At 49.4% G+C, this 19160-nt stretch overlaps 3 protein-coding genes across 4 annotated transcripts; 2 read left to right on the forward strand and 1 right to left on the reverse strand.

Moving 5' to 3' along the window:
• Nucleotides 1-5179: 5179 nt before the first annotated feature.
• LOC112899626 (protein root UVB sensitive 2, chloroplastic) lies at nucleotides 5180-9132 on the reverse strand. The gene is made up of 10 exons (XM_025968167.1): nucleotides 8920-9132; nucleotides 8661-8801; nucleotides 7951-8039; nucleotides 7773-7857; nucleotides 7532-7591; nucleotides 7359-7452; nucleotides 6987-7084; nucleotides 6553-6732; nucleotides 5910-6032; nucleotides 5180-5829 (listed from the first exon to the last, which is right to left on the reverse strand). The coding sequence occupies exons 1-10, from the start codon at nucleotides 8929-8931 to the stop codon at nucleotides 5392-5394; spliced, it is 1320 nt and encodes a 439-aa protein (XP_025823952.1). The 5' UTR covers nucleotides 8932-9132; the 3' UTR covers nucleotides 5180-5391.
• A 351-nt stretch (nucleotides 9133-9483) lies between these two features.
• LOC112899625 (inositol phosphorylceramide glucuronosyltransferase 1) lies at nucleotides 9484-15501 on the forward strand. 2 transcript variants are annotated; one of them, XM_025968165.1, is made up of 11 exons: nucleotides 9484-10080; nucleotides 10480-10600; nucleotides 10708-10893; nucleotides 11876-12024; nucleotides 13134-13241; nucleotides 13349-13486; nucleotides 13592-13729; nucleotides 14052-14331; nucleotides 14404-14527; nucleotides 15035-15123; nucleotides 15220-15501. In XM_025968165.1, exons 1-11 carry the CDS (start codon nucleotides 9853-9855, stop codon nucleotides 15291-15293), a joined length of 1635 nt encoding a protein of 544 aa, XP_025823950.1. In that variant the 5' UTR covers nucleotides 9484-9852; the 3' UTR covers nucleotides 15294-15501. The 2 variants fall into 2 exon arrangements, with proteins under 2 accessions (XP_025823950.1, XP_025823951.1); XM_025968166.1 differs by having other exon boundaries at nucleotides 9853-10080; nucleotides 15035-15501.
• A 1220-nt stretch (nucleotides 15502-16721) lies between these two features.
• On the forward strand, nucleotides 16722-18331 carry LOC112900113 (phosphoenolpyruvate carboxylase kinase 2-like). Its single transcript, XM_025968855.1, has 2 exons — nucleotides 16722-17734; nucleotides 17928-18331. Exons 1-2 carry the CDS (start codon nucleotides 16891-16893, stop codon nucleotides 17981-17983), a joined length of 900 nt encoding a protein of 299 aa, XP_025824640.1. The 5' UTR covers nucleotides 16722-16890; the 3' UTR covers nucleotides 17984-18331.
• The last annotated feature ends 829 nt before the right edge of the window (nucleotides 18332-19160 follow it).

Genomic DNA, 19160 nt, shown 5'->3' on the forward strand with positions numbered 1-19160 from the left:
CAGGCGGCGGGGGAGGGCCCGCGTCGGGGGGCGCGGGCAGGGGCGCCGTGGCGGAGGGGCGGAGCAGGGGCGGCGCGGGCGCAGGCGGCGTCGGGGGGCGCGGGCAGGGGCGCCGCGTCGGGGGGTGGGCGGAGCAGGGGCGCCGCGGGGGGAGGAGCAGGAGCGGGCGGCGGAGGAGCGGGCGGCGGCGCGCGGGGGGAGGACCAGGGGGCCGGCCGAGAGAGGGGGCGGCGGCGGCGAGGGGAGGACCAGGGGGCCGGCGGAGAGAGGGGGCGGCGGCGCGGCGAGGGGAGGACCAGGGGGCCGGCGGAGAGAGGGGCGGCGGCGCGGCGAGGGGAGGACCAGGGGGCCGGCGGCGCGGGGGGGTCGGGGGGAGAGAGGGGGCGGCGGCGCGGCGAGGGGAGGAGCAGGGGGCCGGCGGTGCGGGGGGGTGGGGGGGAGCAGGGACGGGGCCAGCGCCGGGAATCGCGAGCCGCTAGTGGCATTAGAGAGCTCGTTGGCTCTAAAGAATAGAGCCCTCTAAACGAACGACAGCCACTCTATTAGAGATCCGTTCGGTACCCTCTCTCTAAAATTTAGATGTTTCTAGCTTTTAGATGGGGAACCGAACGGACCCTATGCCAGTCATAAAATTTGTGCGTGGAGGAACAAAAGTAATACAGATCCATAGGGGGTACATTGGACCAAATAAATACTTGGAGGAGTTAATCAAGTTGAACTTTTGTTCAGCGGACAGAGTGATTGGTTCAAAGTAGTAAAGTAGAACAATTTTTTTTATAAATATCTGGGAAAGGGAAAAAAATAGCCGGAGTAGCCACTGATACATGTTGCCTGTTATTTTTCATGGTTCCAATGTTTATTAGTAAATCCCATTTTGTTTCTCCCTTTTACAGTCTCCTCGCTGCGGCCTTGGTCGATTAGCCCCCTACCCAAGAGGATCGGAGGGAATTAATCCATCCGAATACCCTCCAGTACCTTCAATTCTCACCAAACAGAAGAGATCTACACGGGGACGTCGTGTCAAGTTGCGTTTTATTACGAGGGGCGTTGGCTCCTCGGCACGTACCCATGCCTCAAGAGTCACTGAGGACAGATGGCCACAAAGGGTACAGTTTTTTCTTTTTTCTGAAGAAAACAAAGGGTACAGTTTCAGCACAGCTAGACAAATATGGGCGCCGTCTGTCTCTGTCTTTTTTTCTCCAGCACGGGCTCCGGCCTCTGCCTCGCTCCACAGACCGTAGAGGCTCCCTACACGGACCGCAGCAGCGGCGGCGGTTCCCCGGTTTAGCACCGACACCTCTTCCGGTATCCACAACTGTTCAGCGCCTGGGAATCCACGACGCGACCGGGCAAGCGCGCGCCGACAGAAAGTACGCGAAGAAATGAAAGCCGGAGGAACTGAAAACGCAGCAAAACAACAAGAATAAAAGGAGAAAGACACGGCGCAGCAAGGAAGAAGAACCGAAGAAGGAAAGAGTGGAGACGCGCTCCAATGGCGCGGCCGGAGCAGGTTCAGCGCATCCGCCCGCCCGCCCGCCGCCGAAGCGTAGAGGTATACAGGTCACGCGGGCGACTTGTGCGCCCTTGGGATAGGGACCGGTAAAAGGAGCGGAAAAGCTTCGGACGGCCGGGGAAAAGGACAGGCAGCGCGAGCCGTATCGAATTCGGGCTCCTCGTCGCTCGCTCGCCGACGGAGTCCGGACGGCGTCGCCGTCCCGGCACGGTACGGTGCCTGCCGGGCGACCGCTGAGCACCGGGAGGCTCGCTCCGTTTCTCCATCTTTTTGGCCAAAGTTGGATTAAGGACCTGATGATGCATGTTAGGCTAAGCTTGTGGTCCCTAGGGCAAACTGATTACTGATGTCGTGCACACACTACTTTAGCTATTTAACTCCTGTCACTTTTCTCCTCCTTCGTATTCTTCTTTTGGATCGGAGAGGGGGGGATGCAATGCAAGTAAAGCAGCTTTAGGTCGCGGGAAAACACTTTCATGTCGAATCTTGCTGCTGGGCGCAAATGTCTTCGGGGCGATGAGACAGGTGATGTCAGCTATCAGCTCGAAGCTTTACTTAAGCTTGCCACGCGCCCATCTGCTGGCCAACTTGCAGGTGGATATGATTTGCGCATGCGCATCACTGCTTAACCTAATACTACGAGCATTAGCGTGGCTTACTGCACGAGCGTGCATGGTATAGGTGGAACTGCCAAAACTCGTGGTCCTCTTCCTCTGTTTTTATTTACATATCGTATTAGATTTGTGCTAAATTAAATTTTAGCAAACTTTGACCAAACTCGTAAAAAAATAATAACACTTACAATACTAAATTTGTTTCATTGAATTCACCGTGAAGTATATGTTGATAGTATATTGGATTGTATAGTGTTGCATCCATGGACCGTTCGCAGACTTGAGCCGCCAGTTTTTCAAAAAAAAGGATTTTTTCTTTAAGAAAAAGAGGGATAAACGACCCAAGTATACTAGTATAAACAATCTTAGTATAGTACTAGTAGAACGGTCGCTGCAGCACGTGCGTTTTCAGATTGACCGGCCGGAGCCGGATGAGTATGCATGCAGCGCTGGGTCAAACGGTCAGCGATGCTTTCACTGGCGGGTCCCGCCCGCCGGCCGGGAGGGAGCTAGCGGCCGCTATAGTTGATTAGCTGGCCAATAGGGAGAGCTGATTGGAGTTGGAGCCATGGCCGCCTTCTTCCATCGTAGAGGTCGTGTCCCAGCATGCTGCTCTTCTCGTAGGGTCGTTGGATCGTCGTCGCGTGTGAGTGCGACGACCACCACGTCGCGTTCCGCTGTTCTTCCTACGCACAATTAAGCAGCTGATGGAGGCAGGCAGCAGAGCGCTCGGCGTTCGTTACTGCGCCCGTCGACATGCACGTTGCACGACACGGCGACACAACGCCGCGCGCCTCTGGCTTCTTCCTCGATCCCCTCCTGACGATTTTGTTTCTCGATCGAAAGCTGATGAGCGAGCGTCGGTTGTTAAGCGCTTGGAGCTTACGTGCATCGTCAGCTATGGAGGCCCGGCCTTGAGCTGAAGCTCAAATAATGAAACCGGATTAATGCAAGCAGGGGACTGCCGGACCTGACTGATCAATCAAGAAGCATCATCGGGAGCCGCCGCGATGGTTTCCATTCAAGTCGATACAGATCGAACGCATGGAAAACCTGGCATATGTAAGTAGTGCATCGAATGCATGCACACCCTGATCAGGAGTTTATTATTACCATGTATAGGAGATCGACGAATAAAAATACGTACGTGCACTTGGAGGTGCAGCGCGTGCAACTGATGATCAATTAAAAAGCAGCGCGCAAGCTTCAAAAAATAAAGAAGCAACATGCGTGTGGAGACGAATTTTGAAAAAAAGAACATGTGTCCACGTAGCGTGTATCGACACGCACGCACGCCTGACGACAAGGAACAGGTCACAGCTCGCACAAGTGCATGCACGAGGCCGATGCGACCACATCGATCGGTCGCACGCACAGCTAGCCGCGCGCGTAGCTTTCGCTTTCGCTTTCGCTTTCGCTTTCGGACGTCGCCGTCGCCTCCCCTTCCTTCCATACATCTCGATCTCCGGTTCACAAATGAATGAGCTCGTTGTCAACCAGCACTTGTTAACCGGCGGATGGATGAGATCACTTAAATTACCTCCGATCCCCACTAAGCTAAGTACCACGCCGCTAGCTGAACTGACGATTTCTTTTCTGCACAAGTTGGAGAGAGATGTGACAAGAAGGAAGCACCTTTGCACACACGTAGCGCGTCGTACTACAACGTAGCAGCGTCCATGCGGAGCCGCCGGCGGTTGTCCAGATCAACCGCATCGATCGGCAGCGTGCTCTGAGCTCTCGCCATCGATCGGTAGCGCGGAGTTTCAAGGCCGGCCGATCGACCCGTCGTCACCACCCTGATGATGGCCTCGTCGGCTGGACTTGTCTGTTTACGCGCCACTTAATCCGATAGCTAGCTACATGGACCGGCTTAAAAGCTGAGCCGCCACTAGACAAATTGACAAAAAGATCGCTCCGCCGCGTGCGCGTGCGTGAGTTCACACGGGAGGCGAGCAGTAGCTTCGTGCCCTTCATTTCGAGCGCGGTATACTATAATAGTATAGTACACGCCGAGCACCGTACGTGCGCGCAGCCTCTAGGTAGTCAACAAGCTTGGTTTTGGTCAGTACGGCGCGCAGTCTCCTTCGTGCCGGACAGGCACTTCCCAGGAATGGGCGCTCGTCCTGTGTCCACAGGTAATCCAGAGGTAATTCGCGCGTCACGCGACGACCGGGGGGGCACGACTCTAGCTTCGGCTAGCCGGGGTGCGGTCACCGGGTCGCATGACGTCGACCAACAGGACTACTAGTACACATCCATCCATCACGTGCGTAGAATCCAGCCTGCTGCAGCGGTCGTGACAGGACGCCCGGTAACTAATCGCCGGCCGAAAGCATCCTTTCCTTTTGACGGTTCTCCGTCAAGGGAATACTGTGTGCGTGGCACCGTAAACGGCACGGTAATTTCCTCTCTAGCCTTCAATTCCGGTGGATTTTTTTCGGACTGTGCCTCTACGGCAGCTAGCCTCTGTACCGGCCGCCGTCGACGAGTCGTCGCTGAAGAGCAGCCGCTGGAAACCACCGCCTTTGGCTCTGCGCGGCGGAGAGGAGCTAGCTAGCTCGTACGCCACCGGTTCGTCCTGACTCGCGAATTAACCCACGAGTCGACGGCGTCATTCTCCCGAACTCGCCGTGCTTCCCGTGCCACTTCCGCCCGTAGCATGCGTGCCCAAAATAAAGCTCAAGCCTACAGATGCATGGCACATGCCGCTTTTGGTCGGGTCTCGACTAGTAGCAGATCCATCGAAACTTGTACGGCACTTCACCTTGTTCAGTCGTCGCACGATGACCATTCACCGAGCATAGCCGCAGGCAGGACAAAAGATTTCTCAAGTTGCCATTCAATTCCTAGTCACGCAGGGTGGATATATGCCACTCGTATCACAGGTAGACATGTCAACCTAACTCTCGCAGGGTGGTCAAATTATAAAAAGGCTAGTGAATCTAGTGGTAAAAGAATAAAATTTCCCAGGCAGACGGACAAGGGATGTAGACACGAAAAAATTCCTAGTCACGCACGACCAAAATTCAGCCTTCAAACAAGCAGAAGATTGTGGCAAAAAAACTCGTTCATCTCAATGATCCCAAACTACACTCAACATATATGGCATGAAGAGCCAACGGACAGAAAAAATATGTTCCGAGAACAATCTAATCTGTGAAGCTTGCCCAGTTTATCTCCATAACTCTGAAGAGTTAGACTACGGTGACCTCCATGAGTTCATGGTTTGGCATCTTCCTCCAAAAACATCAACTATAACAACTACTGAAACTTTGCAAAAGCAATTCGACTACCATTACCATCCAGAAACTGGTCTGTGTACCATCCTCTACTCCTAACTTCTGATACAAAAGTGGGGAAAACCCTCTCCATCTTCTCATAGGCTACGTTCAGCACTGCGTCACGCGAACCCATGCCTGACCTCTCCATCTCCGAAGCAAATGCGGCGACCAGCCACCCCCTGAATGCATCCTCTCCACTCGCACTTTGCTCAAGAACCATGTATGTCTTGTTGCTTTTTTGGTTGAGTAAAAACTTCTCGTTTGGGAAAGTTGCTCTCAACTGTTCAACGAGCCATGGACTCAAGACTCTGCGAAGTGGTTGCCCAATTTTCACACTTCCAGCTTCTTCTATTAGTCGGTTAGGAAATAGGAGATCTTCTCTGTATCTCAGCTCAGCTGGACTAGAAACCTTGCCACTCTGAAGTTCAGACAAGTATTAGTACTGTAATTGGGTTGAATAAAGGGTGGTGTGTGGTGTCAGTAGATTGAATTACTAACCTTGACAAAATCAGCCACAATCATTGCTGTTCTTTGTGGGTTGAGTGTGTTTACAGGAGTTGCTCTCATCTCTTGTACAACTCCGTATATATGTACGGCAGAAAGCAACGGGCCTACAATTAACTAAGAACAATTGAAAGGTGATTAAAAGCTCGAAAGGAAGTTCTTAAATATAAAAGAAGATTCAGATAAGCTTGCATCAATATAAGGTCCTTTAACATAATAGCAGGTTGAGATGATATGCAAAAACTAAATGAAAAATGTGAACAAGAAAATGAAGATAATCTTAAAGAAATACATTCAATGTAATTCCCTCCAGAAAATTCCCAACAAGTAAATTAGTCGTCTTTACGATCAGCAAAGGAATGCATAGTCAATTGTTGTACCTAGTCTGACAGGGTATTTACACTGAGTAGCATTTACAATATGCATAGAAACTAGGAGTTACTAAATGTATGTCTTCCTGTTGCCCAGGTTAGATAACTAAAGGATCAGATCTAGCTCTACGATTGTCATGCTTTGCTACTATGATTGAATGCACATGTCCAGGTGTACATTTTCACATTGTATATTTGCCTGATAATACAGCGTAATGGAACAGATGTAGTGATAGGATAGCAGATGACATGTAGCAAATATGTACCTTTCCTTGAGTTGTTGAACATACAGTAGATGCCAATCCAATTCCAGCTCCTATCCCCATGACATTGAAAAGTGTTGAGATGGCTTCCCCTTTAGCAAATAGATCACTAAGGTTGCCTTCTTTGGCAAAAGAAGAATAAATTGGAAGCCTTGTCGCTCTTGCTGCAACAACAGCCATTCCCTGCAACACAAGCAATGACTTTATTAAAATTGGAGCTCAATTTTCAGGCAGAAAAAAACTGGGACAAATACATTGCCATTTTGATTAATTGCTCTGTATGATTATTTGAGACACTGCTAAGTTAAGCAAAACATTACTTTTACTAGTTCATAAATCTTAAACTAAATTGTGCATGTGAATATCAAGTAGAAGATCATATATGATATATCAATATTCTGCAATGTACAGTGTGCAAGGCAAGGGAGAATGGGCACCTTCGCAAAATTTCCCAAGCCTGCTACTTCAAGGAAAAGTTGTGGGCACAATGGCGAAACAAATTCCAAGGCAGTACCGAAATCATAGAGAACATCAGCTGTCAAAACATAGAAATAAGCATGAATAACATAACTAGAAAAAAAACAACGGAAAAAAGAAGTTGTGGGCACAATGGTAAAATGACTTCAAGACAGTGCCAGCATGATAGAGAACATAAACTGTCAGACAACAGAAATAGGCATGGATAGCATAATCTGGAGAAATAGCACCAGAAAAGGAAAAGGAGGGGGGGGGGGGGGTATCAATATGGCCACACAAGAAATCTCAGAGCAGGGGTCATATGATTTATTATTTATATATCTGATGCTCACCAAGTATCCTCCAACTCTTTGGTTCGGAATCCATTCTTGCCCCCATGCTACTACAAATGAGTTTCCCTGCGTGCTGCATTCCATCTTTCAGAATCTGAAATAGGCAGAGAAAATCAGCCAATATGTTGGACAGCAATACCTGCTTTTAAGCATCTCTGTCATCGTATGCTTACCCAACTTGCAGCAGTTGCTTGTGCAGGGGTAGGTCGCAAACCTGCAGCAAATAACAAAGACTGAGCCACAGCCCACTTGGGCAGTCAGTTGAAGGGCACTAATTTTTTTGTCTATGAACGAAAGTGGTAGAAGTAAAGTAGTTCAAGAAGTTTAACAATCTGTGTAACAGACCAATTCAAACTCATTGGATTCAACAGGCACAAGATATCAACTAGTGCTTATGTTGCTGGAGTTACTGACCTGTGTTGACAGCACATGCAGCATAGCACTAGAAAAATGCTGAAGTGCTCGGAATTTGGTATAAGTTAAGTAACCCTCATTCACACTGCGTGAGATTAATAGCAACAATTTAGCATAACAGGTAGAATGTCACCCAGCAAAATTACCAAGACTAGCAACAATCCTAGGAACTTCATACCTGTATGGATAACCTGATGGAAAAAATTTGTTCAAGAAAGAATCAACAACTTTGTCATGTATAGGTCTAGAATCCTGTATAACTTTTACCTACAGTAAAATAATGGTTATAGACAAAGGAAAATTAAACTAAACTCTTCAGATAATATAAAGTATACGGTTTTACTAATTTTGCTAGGGATTCATACTTGCACACTTATGTTATATAACGATTCATCCACAAACATTTTGATGTTATTTTGCAGGTAATAGCTTCTACTTTTATGAGGTACAGCAAGAGAAAACAAGGCCTGTAGTCTGTAGATATGCGTTCTATCAAAAAAAACAGCCTAGCAGCTCAGACGCTGCAAGTAGTATTTAGCTACCTCCATAATCTATATTGCAACTGGCACTGTTCAGATTGCAGGCTGGTACTGACCATTTAGAAGTTATAGCTTATAAGTAGGGGCCTATGTGTGAGGAACTGAGGATATGGGTTTATCAACAACTTAAGCCCCAAAAACATGTGCTCTGGTGCCATTTCACCCTAATCTTTCATTTTTGTGGCGTGCTAGTGGGGAACATCTAATCCAGTGCTAACGCCTTCTCAACTACTAGTACAGTTTCAGTTACGCCATGGGCAGATTTCTGCGACCAGGATACAGTCTGCGATACTAGAGCAATACGGGGGTTTCGTGAAATTAAGAGCTTTAAGGAAAGGCGAAGGCTTACAGAGATTCTGCCCCCGCCACTGCCGACAGCGTCGAAGCTGCAGAGCCGCGAGACGGACTCCGAAATCTCCACCCAGAACTCCGGCTGCGGCGGGGGCCGCTCCGTGGCAGCCGCCCTGTCGCCACCCCCACGTATCCTCTCCTGTCAAATATTTCGCGCGGAGAAGAGAGGAGAAAAAGCGGCATCAGCACCAGGAAAGCACCACGGCGAGCAGGGCGTTGGGGGCAATTGCTAGGATTGAGGAGGCGCTACTGCTTACGAGTATGTTCATCTAGGAGCGGAGCGCGGCACGGGAGGCTCGGAGTCACCGCCGCTTTAAGCGTTTCCTTGATTCCTCCACTCTACGGCTGATGCCTGGTTGCTCTTCTACTCGCTCCGTCCGGTCCGCGGTGAGCCGGCGAGGCGAGACGCCGCCGAGCTCGGCGGATGGGATGAGGTTGAAGAATCAGAAAGACGGCGGGGTTTCCCTTCCCCGGACCCGCTCGTCATCCGGTCATGAGCAGCGAGCAGCCGAGTCAAGCCCGGCAAAATTGGGCCGCAGCAGGATAGGAGGAGACGGTTACGCAGCCCATCAGCCCAACAATAGCTCCGGTTGTTTTTTATTTTTATTTTTCTCGACGAATTCCGCTCGTTCTTTTGTTTTTTTTTCTCCTTCTCATGATTAGCAGCGAGCGGGCCGAGTTAATCTCGATAAAAGAAAGCCTAAGAGTCAGCTTCGCCGGCCCGGCCCGGCCCATCAGAAACTCGGCACACGCGCCGGCGCCGGCACTTTCCTCGTCTCTGCTCAGAAAACACGCTCGCTTTGGTGAGTTTCCTTTCGTCTAGAATCCAGCCGTCCCCGGCCGCCTTCCTCCTCCCATGATCCCATCCATCCCTGGCGTCCAGACGAGCGAGCCGCCCTGAACTCCAAGTTGGACGAGAACCCTTTGACCGGATACTAATCTCCGCGGCGAAACGAAATCATTCCACCGCTGGAACACCACCACCTGCGCCCAGCGCCCCAACCCCGGCCCCCCCCCGTCCCCAAAAGCCTCCGATCCGATTCCCAGCGCCCGCCCGCCCACCCGCCCGCCCGCCAGCCTTCTGCCGCTGCGTCGCACGTGCGCCCCTCCCCGCCGCCAGCGCTTCGCCCTCCGCCCTCTCCAGCCGCGATCCCATCCGGGCCGGGGGCATCGGATCCGGCGGCGCCCCGATGCGGTCGCCGGGGCTCCTGGCCGCCGCGCTCGTCGCGGCGGGGCTGCTGCTCGCGGCCGGCGCCGGGGCGGCGACGGAGGAGGCATACGTCACGTTGCTGTACGGCGACGAGTTCGTGCTCGGCGTGCGCGTCCTGGGCAAGTCCCTCCGCGACACCGGCACGCGGCGCGACATGGTGGTGCTCGTCTCCGACGGCGTCTCCGAGTACTCGCGGAAGCTCCTCCAGGTCTGCCGATGCTCCAGCTCCGATTCTCATGAATTGGTTGCTCTCCGCGAAGTGTCTGCGGTAGTGCACGTGCGTAGTTGTGCGGGCTTGGAATTGAGGCTGTTGTTGCTCATTTTAGGGTCGTTAGCTGCAACCTCAGCTGCCAAATTGGTTACACGATTTTGGGTAGGCTCGTACCGAATTTTGTGTTGCTGAGTGACGTGGAGCTGGATGGGTAACCACTTTTTTTCATCGTTATTGATTTCATGATTCAATCCCCGAATGTCAACGCATATTCAAAATAGTTTCAGGCTATTAGCATTCATGCTTTTCCGTGTTCTGACATTTCAAGTCTTGTAGATCTTGTGTCAGTCTGATCTCGTTACTGAAAGTCCGAAACTGACCTTGCATGCATTTCAGGCAGATGGTTGGATTGTGAATCGAATATCATTACTGGCCAATCCTAATCAAGTGAGGCCAAAGAGGTTTTGGGGTGTCTACACCAAACTAAAGATATTTAACATGACAAGCTACAAAAAAGGTATGCTTCAGACTGGCAAAGATGTTTCTAGTTCATCGGGCTATCTTCTGTATCATGGCTTTCATTTCATTTCTGTTTCTTGTTCTAATACAGTTCTGTTTCCACAGTTGTTTACCTTGATGCAGATACTATCGTTGTGAAAAGTATCGAGGATCTTTTCAAGTGTGGGAAGTTCTGTGGAAACTTGAAGCATTCTGAAAGAATGAATTCTGGAGTAATGGTTGTTGAGCCCTCTGAAACTCTATTCAAGGATATGATCGACAAAGTGGGTCGTTTGCCTTCTTACACTGGAGGTCAATGCACTTTCCCTATTCCTTTTGTTCCTTTTTTACATAGTTCCTTTTTGAGAAGGCCATAGAATTACTTTAATCTAGCAACTGTCCTGAAAATGCAAATTGATTGGCGACAAGCAGCTTTTTAAAAATATCCAAATATAATGCATGTGGAGAAGAATTTTGTGTCTCATAGAGTAACATATAATCCGATATTAAGGCCCCGTTTGTTTCAGCTTTTGGCTGACTTTGAAGGCTCGATTTTGGGAAATTCAAAAGTCAGATGACTCCCATAATTGAGAATCGAGAATCCAGCTAATTATGGATTCTCGATTCTAGATTCTAGGAGTCATCTGACTTTTGGATTTCTCAAAATCCAAGTCTTCAAAATCGGCCATAAGCTGAAACAAACAGGGCCTAAGTGTCATAAGGCAAAATATTTATTTGTGTATAAAAATTCATGTGTATTTTAGACATTAAAATCATGTGCTGTTTGTATGTTGCAACCTAAAGCCATGTGTTATTTGTATGTTGCTACATATAGCCACCTCCTACCTCATTTGTTCTCTAGCCAAACTGTGCTCTAGACCTGCTGGCTGCTGATACCAAGCCATTCCTCTGTTCTATTCTTCCCAATGATGCCCAAATTGCAATTGCTGGGAATTTCATATTTGTCAGTATCTGCGTGACTATGTCTAATTTCATATTTGTCAGTATCTACGTGACTATGTCTTTCCTGGTATTTTGAGGACAGAGGGTATTGGAAAACAATAGTTCACATATTCATTTGACATTTGCTTAGACAGTCATGTGTTGTCTTGAGAACACTTTTATATGGTGCTTGGCTCGACTGTTTTATGTGGTAGACTGGCTGCAGTTACCTACCGCTTATGTATGATTGAGAAGTAATTAATCTATCTTCTTTTAATGTCTGTAGCATGTTGGTGATTCAATATTTTCAATCTAATAATTCTAATTTGGGATGCTGAATTAATTCTTGCAGGGGACCAAGGTTTTCTAAATTCATATTATCCTGATTTTCCTAATTCCCATGTCTATGAGCCAGACTCACCTTTAACTCCTGAACCGGAAACACAACGCCTTTCTACCTTGTATAATGCTGATGTGGGTCTTTACATGCTAGCCAACAAGGTAATACTCCTTATGTGAATTGATCAGGCCCAGTATCTTTAAATGCACTGAGCAAATTGCATAATTGCCACTACTTTGATCTCTGAATTGGAATTTTTCCCTTACAAAAATACGATCCGCAAGAATGCAGTGAAAGTCAACATATTCAATTCCGCTTGGTATTGGAATCAGCTGTTGTCATCTTTCGTGGTTGAAAAAGAACAAAATAAAGTTGTAAACAATCTGAGGCACTGTAAATGAACCAATTCGTAGACGGCAAAAGATATCTGCATTTTATCTACATTGTCTAAAAGGTAAGTTCTATAGGACGGCATGTTGGCCTACAAAAAGACGACATGTCCAGCAACTAAGTGTAGCAGAGATGCGTATGCTGCGTTGGTTCTGCGGGCATACAAGAAGGGATAGAGTCCGGAACGAAGAGATTTGAGATAGGGTCGGGGTGGCACCTATCGAGGAGAAGTTGATTCAACATCGGTTGAGATGGTTTGGACATGTACAACGGAGGCCTCCCGAGGCGCCGGTGCGTAGTGGAGTTTTAAAGCGGGGCGATACTGTAGAGAGAGGTAGAGGTAGACCTAGACTAACTTGGGATGAGACGGTTAAGAGAGACCTTAAGGAGTGGAATATCGCTAAAGAATTAGCTATGGATAGGAGCGCTTGGAGATTAGCAATTAACGTACCTGAACCGTGACCTTTGTTACTTTTTGTTTACCCCTAACTCTTCCTTTGGCTTGTGCCCTTTTTGTGTTTCTTTTTCTTGTTTTCTGTGGGTTTCATCTCTAGCCTACCCCAACTTGCTTGGGACAAAAGGCTAAGTTGTTGTTGTTGTCGTCTCTAGAAAAGACGACCCAATGTATGGTTACAAATGTTTCAATTGGTTTTAATGGACTGTACTGGCAGGATTATTTTGGTATTTTGAATTTATTAAGGTCTTTAGTATGAAAACCAAGCACCTGCACTTAGTTGTGTTTTTTCATTTTACACTAGTTCATTGTTTGCCTTATAGAGTACAAACTTCAACCTTCCGAGTACCCTTTGATTGTTTATTTAGCTAGCTTGGTGCTTGAGCTTGGTTATGTATCTGACTTTCTTTTTTTTTTTTGTCATAGTGGATGGTTGATGAAAAAGAATTAAGAGTCATTCATTACACACTGGGTCCCCTAAAACCCTGGGACTGGTTCACAGCTTGGCTTGTAAAACCTGTTGAAACATGGCAGGTAATATTCCATTTTGGCAATCGTTTTCATCATTTTCATATGCATTTTTCCAAGTAAAAATAATGACAAGCATGTTAACAATAAAGTTATGCTCTCCATCATTGCAGGACATTAGGCAAAAACTTGAAGAATCTCTCCCTGGAACTGGTGGGGGGAGGAACCCACATGATCAGCTGGTTGTCAAAATATTGTTCATTCTCCCATTTTGCTTGCTGTTATTTGGCTATTACCAATCATGTTTTCAGGTTATACTCTGCTCCTGATAGCTATTTTTTTATTGAACATTAATCGAGGCACATGATGTTGAAGAGTTCTTATCTTTTCATTTCATAACATCATGTTTTTGACAGACAAACAAGGAGTTGATAAGTATAAGATCTCTATGTGCATTTGCTAGAAGAGCCCGCCACAAATACAAGTCTGAGGAGCCATTACCATCTTATTCAGTGGTTGGTTCATCATCTACATTTGGTATTTCAAACCAAAGGGTTAGTCATCTACTCCAGTTTCAAATCAGCATTTCAAATTGAAATTTGGATGCTGCTGGATGTTGCTTATTATATAATTGTGTCACCTTTAGTAACAATTATGAAGTCTAAAGACGCTTTGTTTCATTATTCCAAATGCCTGCTTTAGACCTTGATCTGATATTTTGACTATTGATTAAGTGTCCATCCTGCACAAAGCTGGGCAGGAGGATATCTTACTCTATTTGAATTTTAAACCTGGTCCTTTCACATCTTTGTATGATCTTACTGAAACATATTGATTACATGATGTCGGTCTGATGGTTGCTTGACACTGCTGCAGTTATCAAATGGGACACATTCGAAGCTTCCTCCTTATTTTGGGCCGATCGCAGTGCTAGTTTGCTTTATGTCCGCTGGTTTCTCTTTAGCCTTTGCTTTTGCTCTCATTCCACGGCAGGTTATGCCATGGACAGGTTTGCTGCTGATGTTTGAGTTGACATTTGTGGCATTCTTCTTATTATTTGGGAGTTATCTTCGCTTTGTCTATCAATGGGGAAGTATGAGTGCAAATCATGTGGGATTTAACAATTCTGATTCATCAGAGAATCATATGGGTTCAGGTATGTTGAACTATGCAACCTCTTGCAGAGTTCCTCGCCCTTTGTTGTAAACAATTTGGTCTTTTTTTGCAGGTCATCAGCGCAATATGTCCAACTGTGATATGGATGCAACATTTTACTGGATAGGAATGGCGGCCATTGCTACTGTTGCTGTATTGTTACCAACTATCTTGGGTATAACTGCATTATTCACGAAGTAAGACACCTGATTGGCTTCTTTCTATACCACTATTTAATATAAAGAAACTTGTGTGGAAATTTAGCTGTACTAATTGTCTTGGGCATATAGAGATTTATCCCATGTTCCAGTGTTATCCTGGGCTATGAGAAAAGAAGGGTTTCAGAAGTTGAGACTGGGGGCGCTGCATTGAGAGTGATGTGAGGGTGCTGGCGTCGGGGCTGTGGTCTAGGGCTTTACCTGGAAACATAATTGATCATATAGTTAGTTTAGTGGGAACCTTACAAATTGACTAGTTGATTATTACGTCACTGTGGCTCTTCCATTCGTAAAGGGTGGCTTTGTTTAGTGAAGTGTCTTTCTGTTACTAGCTTATGAAGATCATATAACTTAAGTACGATATACCATGCACGCAAAGCTTCTAATTCATGTCAAAAGTGTTCGGGGTTACATCTCGCATAGGCATCTTTGGTCTAGCTTGCGAATAAGTGATGATGAGTTCATGAATGTTCTTACCTTTGGCAGGCTTGGATTAATGGTCGCTGGCGGTGTTGTGCTGGCATCTTTTATGACATACGCCGCAGAGCATCTTGCTATCTCAGCCTTCAACAAGGGTCAGAAAGACAGAAATGCGTCGAGAACTAGAAGCTTTTGTTTTTAACGTCAAAGTAAATTCTGTACCTACACCATTGATCCATGTTGTATTGTAGGTTTGTACACACACGGAAAGAATGATGGTTCCTTTTTTGACACATGGCTGCCTGCCCAGGGCCCCTTTTTGTAGCACTGATATCACGGTGTCAACTAGTGGTAAATAGGTTCCCAGATGTTGTTTATTTATGCGGCACGGTGGGCTCGCACAGTAAATCTTGTCAATAGAGCATTCACTGCCATTTGTTTGTTAAATGTTGTTGGTCACTCCGGAGTGTCACTGTGATGGCAGTTTTCTGCTGGAACATAAATAGATGGAATCCTTAATGGATCGTTGGTGACGACTAGGATTGTGAAAGTTCACTGAACGTTTTATATTTTTTTTCAATACCAGTAACTTTCCCATAACGATCTATCAGCACACATAACTGCAGATAAGCCCATATGATCTCGATGTCTATACTAATGTGCAACAATAAGTAAGCGAGACTGAACACCGCACTTGCGGAATGAAAAGAGCCCAGGTTCTTGGCTGGTGCAGGAAGGAAGGTAGGGCAAGCAAGTGGCAGTTGCAGAGAAGCCCTCTCCGGCAAGGCGGCAACAGATCCCGTGACAGGTGCGTCTGAGGCGGGGGGACGAGACGGCTTATATAACCGCGATTCCTTATCGCGACGGACGGGGGCTCCCCTTATCCACCTCCGTTACCGTCACCGGGGGACAGAACAGGCCGGCCATCTGGGGGCTGGGGCCAGTGCCCAGTGGCCTCGGCCGCGCACATGCGTGGAGCGTGGTCCCGCTTTTGGCCGGAGGCCACCGTAGACGTGGACACGCCCCCGTGTGCGATTGGTCGCCCGTACCCTTTGGCTGTCCTGGAAGGCCCGGGGGCCCACTGGTGCAGCGGAACGGCCGAAACGTCCTTCCAGAGGCCGTCCCTGTGTGCGGCGCCGTGAGCCGTTACGGTTAGGATTCAGGAGGCAGACACGTACCAGCCTCACACTCGCCTTATCTGCGGCTCTCGAATGGGAGGGCCCTCCTCCGATGCGGGACCAGACTGGGTTTGTAGCGGCTTGCGCTTTTGCCCGCCGGCCGGGAATTGTCTGCGATGAGTGCCTCGTGGCTGGCTTGGCTGCTCCCAAGTGCTCACGGGTCATATACGGCCGGAGGCTGTCAGCTTGGGTTGCGTTGCGTGTTCCCAAATTCTATACTAGCAAAAAAAGAACCAGAGATGGTCTTCATTCAGTCTTCACTTCCTAGTAATGTGATTTACATACTGCCTTGTTGGTAGGTTATGAATGTGCCTTTTTATTTGTGACTGGAATTTGTCTTTTTATTAGTGATGCTTAATGGCCATGCATCATAATAAAAAACATCATAAATATTTTATACTATAGAAGTTTTTTGAGAAATTTCCACCTTTGCCAAACATGTGGGAGCATTTTAATGTACACATAAAAAAACATGGTTGTACTAGTAGTGCTCAACTGGCATCCGATCCGTTTTACTCGTACACACTAAACACAAGTCTAGTTCCTTTTCAAATTTTTTTTAATTCCTTTTCAAAAAATAAACACAAAGGCTAGTCGGGCAGAGTGGCCGGACAGGAGTGCCAGAGCCCCCGCGAGATCCGAATATTCTGCGGCGCGCGGCGCCGTTAAATAGGCGCCTCCCCCCGGCTGCCGGGATGGAACTATCCCGAAACGAGCGGACCGCGACGACGAGGAAACGGATCTATGAGTGAGCAGCTGAGGCGCGAGTACGAGATCGGCGAGGAGATCGGCCGCGGCCGCTTCGGCGTGGTCCGCCGCTGCGCCTCCCGCGCCACGGGCGAGCCCTTCGCCGTCAAGTCCGTCGACCGCTCCGCGCTCGCCGACGATCTCGACCGCGCGCTGGCAGCGCTGGAGCCCAAGCTGGCGCGGCTGGCGGGGGCGGGGGGCGCCAACCCGGGCGTCGTGCAGGTGCGCGCCGTGTACGAGGACGAGGCCTGGACGCACACCGTCATGGACCTCTGCACGGGGCCCGACCTGCTGGACTGGGTCCGCCTCCGCCGCGGCGCGCCCGTGCCGGAGCCCGCCGCGGCCCGTGTCGTGGCGCAGCTCGCCGAGGCGCTCGCGGGATGCCACCGCGCCGGGGTGGTCCACCGCGACGTCAAGCCCGACAACGTGCTCCTCGACCTCGGCGGCCCCGCCGGCGAGGAGGAGGAGGCGGAGGCTGCGCCCCCACCGCGGGTGCGGCTCGCGGACTTCGGCTCCGCCGCGTGGCTCGGCGGCGGGCGGGACGCCGCCGAGGGGCTCGTGGGCACCCCGCACTACGTGGCGCCCGAGGTGGTGGCGGGCGGCGAGTACGGCGAGAAGGTGGACGTGTGGAGCGCCGGGGTGGTGGCGTACGCGCTGCTGTCCGGCGGCGCGCTGCCGTTCGGCGGCGAGACCCCCGCGGAGGTGTTCGCAGCCGTGCTGAGGGGCGGCCTCAGGTTCCCGCCCGCGCTGTTCGCCGGGGTGTCCCCGGCGGCCAAGGACCTGATGCGGCGCATGTTGTGCCGCGACGTCTCCAGAAGGCTCTCCGCCGAGCAGGTCCTCCGTAAGTTGTTCGGATCCTTGCCCTGTCCTTGTCTCCACTCTGTCCTGCATTTGGAATGCTTGTTAGATTTGGGTTTTTTATGGATTATTAAATCGTAATCCAATCGGACACTAGCGCAGATCATGCGCCATATCTTATCTGCCTCCAACAACCTATCTTATCCTGGATTTATTTTTTCTTGACGAAAATGCAGGGCACCCGTGGATCCAGAGCGGAGGGGGCGGCCGGGAGGCGGTGCAGCCGACCTGAATCCACGCCGAAGCCGACACGGATCGGTGAGTGCTCGCCGGTGGCCGACGAGTTTTGTCCATATCGATCGACGTCTTTGTATATCCAAGTACGCGACCGCGGCGAGGAGCGGTGCGGAGAGCGTCGCTTCGCTTCGCGGCCCCGGAGGGGAGTGTGGTGACGGTGGTGGGTTTCACCTGGGCCGTTTTTTCTCTTTTGCTTTTGGGCCTTCTTTTCCGGCCGCCCTCTTTGTTTGGGAAAGAGGGAGCACCGAGCAGTTTTAAGAATGTGATGTGATGATGTGTGTACGAATGTCTAACCGCGCATGTGCAAATGAATGATAAGTGCTATTAGTAGATTTCTCCATAATTTTTCCCGCGTCGGTTTTGAAATGACAAATTTGAGGGGATTCGGATGATGCGTCCCGTGGATATTTGTGTGACGAGCCAGAGCCGCCCTATCTCAGCTACTTATCCGTCGGCAATCCTTTCTGGTTTCGTTTCGTTTCACTTGGGGCACTACTGCGTATGCACTCCGTTATCGAAGACATAACATAGTGCTGATGGGCTTGATCTCATGCATCAATGGAAAAGGCACCATTAGCCCTAGTTAATTGTTGGCATCGAGTCAATGGTTTCCTCGTATATGTTTGATTAGTCCAACGAGTTCTTTCTCGATAAGAAGACATCTTTGGCGTGCCCTATCACCAGCTACCTGATCCGCGTTCCCTTCCGTTTTACTACTCTTTCTCTCCGGAGGGAATCCTGTGCCGTGGCTTGGTGCGAAACCCCCTACCGCGCGCACGGGACGGGGCATATCCTGGGTTTATCCTCCCGCGCGCAGCCGCGGTGCCGGACGAGCCGTACCAGAGATCGTATGCCTTTGTCCTGGCCTTTCTGTGCGTGCTTGGTTTGCAAGCGATCCCATGCGGAGTCCGCACAGCACAGCGGAAGGGGCAGACGATCGATTCCTTCCTCTCTTTTTTTTCCCTTCCTTCCAAGACCCAAGGCCCAAGGGTCGTTGTTGCACACCACACCTCACCTCACACGGAGGCAGGCTGCCGCCGACTGCGTGGTGCTGCAGCTGAGTAGTTTGTTGGGCGGAGTTGATACGATACGTTCGTGCCCTTATTGTCCACTCTCCTTTTCCGCTTTTCAGCCCAGCATGGTGAATATGATACCTGAGCAGCGACGGCTCC

Source organism: Panicum hallii, chromosome 7 (genome assembly GCF_002211085.1).
Source record: "Panicum hallii strain FIL2 chromosome 7, PHallii_v3.1, whole genome shotgun sequence".
Lineage (NCBI taxonomy): Eukaryota > Viridiplantae > Streptophyta > Magnoliopsida > Poales > Poaceae > Panicum > Panicum hallii.

What these genes read in the sequence shown, in the direction of transcription:
- LOC112899626 (XM_025968167.1), bottom strand. An exon ending in TGCATGTGCTGTCAACACAG is followed by an intron (nt 7,592 to 7,772) that starts GTCAGTAACTCC and finishes GCTGTGGCTCAG; the next exon opens with TCTTTGTTATTTGCTGCAGG. An exon ending in TTGTGGCTGATTTTGTCAAG is followed by an intron (nt 5,830 to 5,909) that starts GTTAGTAATTCA and finishes TCTGAACTTCAG; the next exon opens with AGTGGCAAGGTTTCTAGTCC.
- LOC112899625 (XM_025968165.1), top strand. Translation starts at nt 9,853, where the DNA reads ATGCGGTCGCCGGGGCTCCTGGCCGCCGCGCTCGTCGCGGCGGGGCTG. An exon ending in AACCTGTTGAAACATGGCAG is followed by an intron (nt 13,242 to 13,348) that starts GTAATATTCCAT and finishes CCATCATTGCAG; the next exon opens with GACATTAGGCAAAAACTTGA. An exon ending in ATTACCAATCATGTTTTCAG is followed by an intron (nt 13,487 to 13,591) that starts GTTATACTCTGC and finishes TGTTTTTGACAG; the next exon opens with ACAAACAAGGAGTTGATAAG.
- LOC112900113 (XM_025968855.1), top strand. Translation starts at nt 16,891, where the DNA reads ATGAGTGAGCAGCTGAGGCGCGAGTACGAGATCGGCGAGGAGATCGGC. An exon ending in CTCCGCCGAGCAGGTCCTCC is followed by an intron (nt 17,735 to 17,927) that starts GTAAGTTGTTCG and finishes ACGAAAATGCAG; the next exon opens with GGCACCCGTGGATCCAGAGC.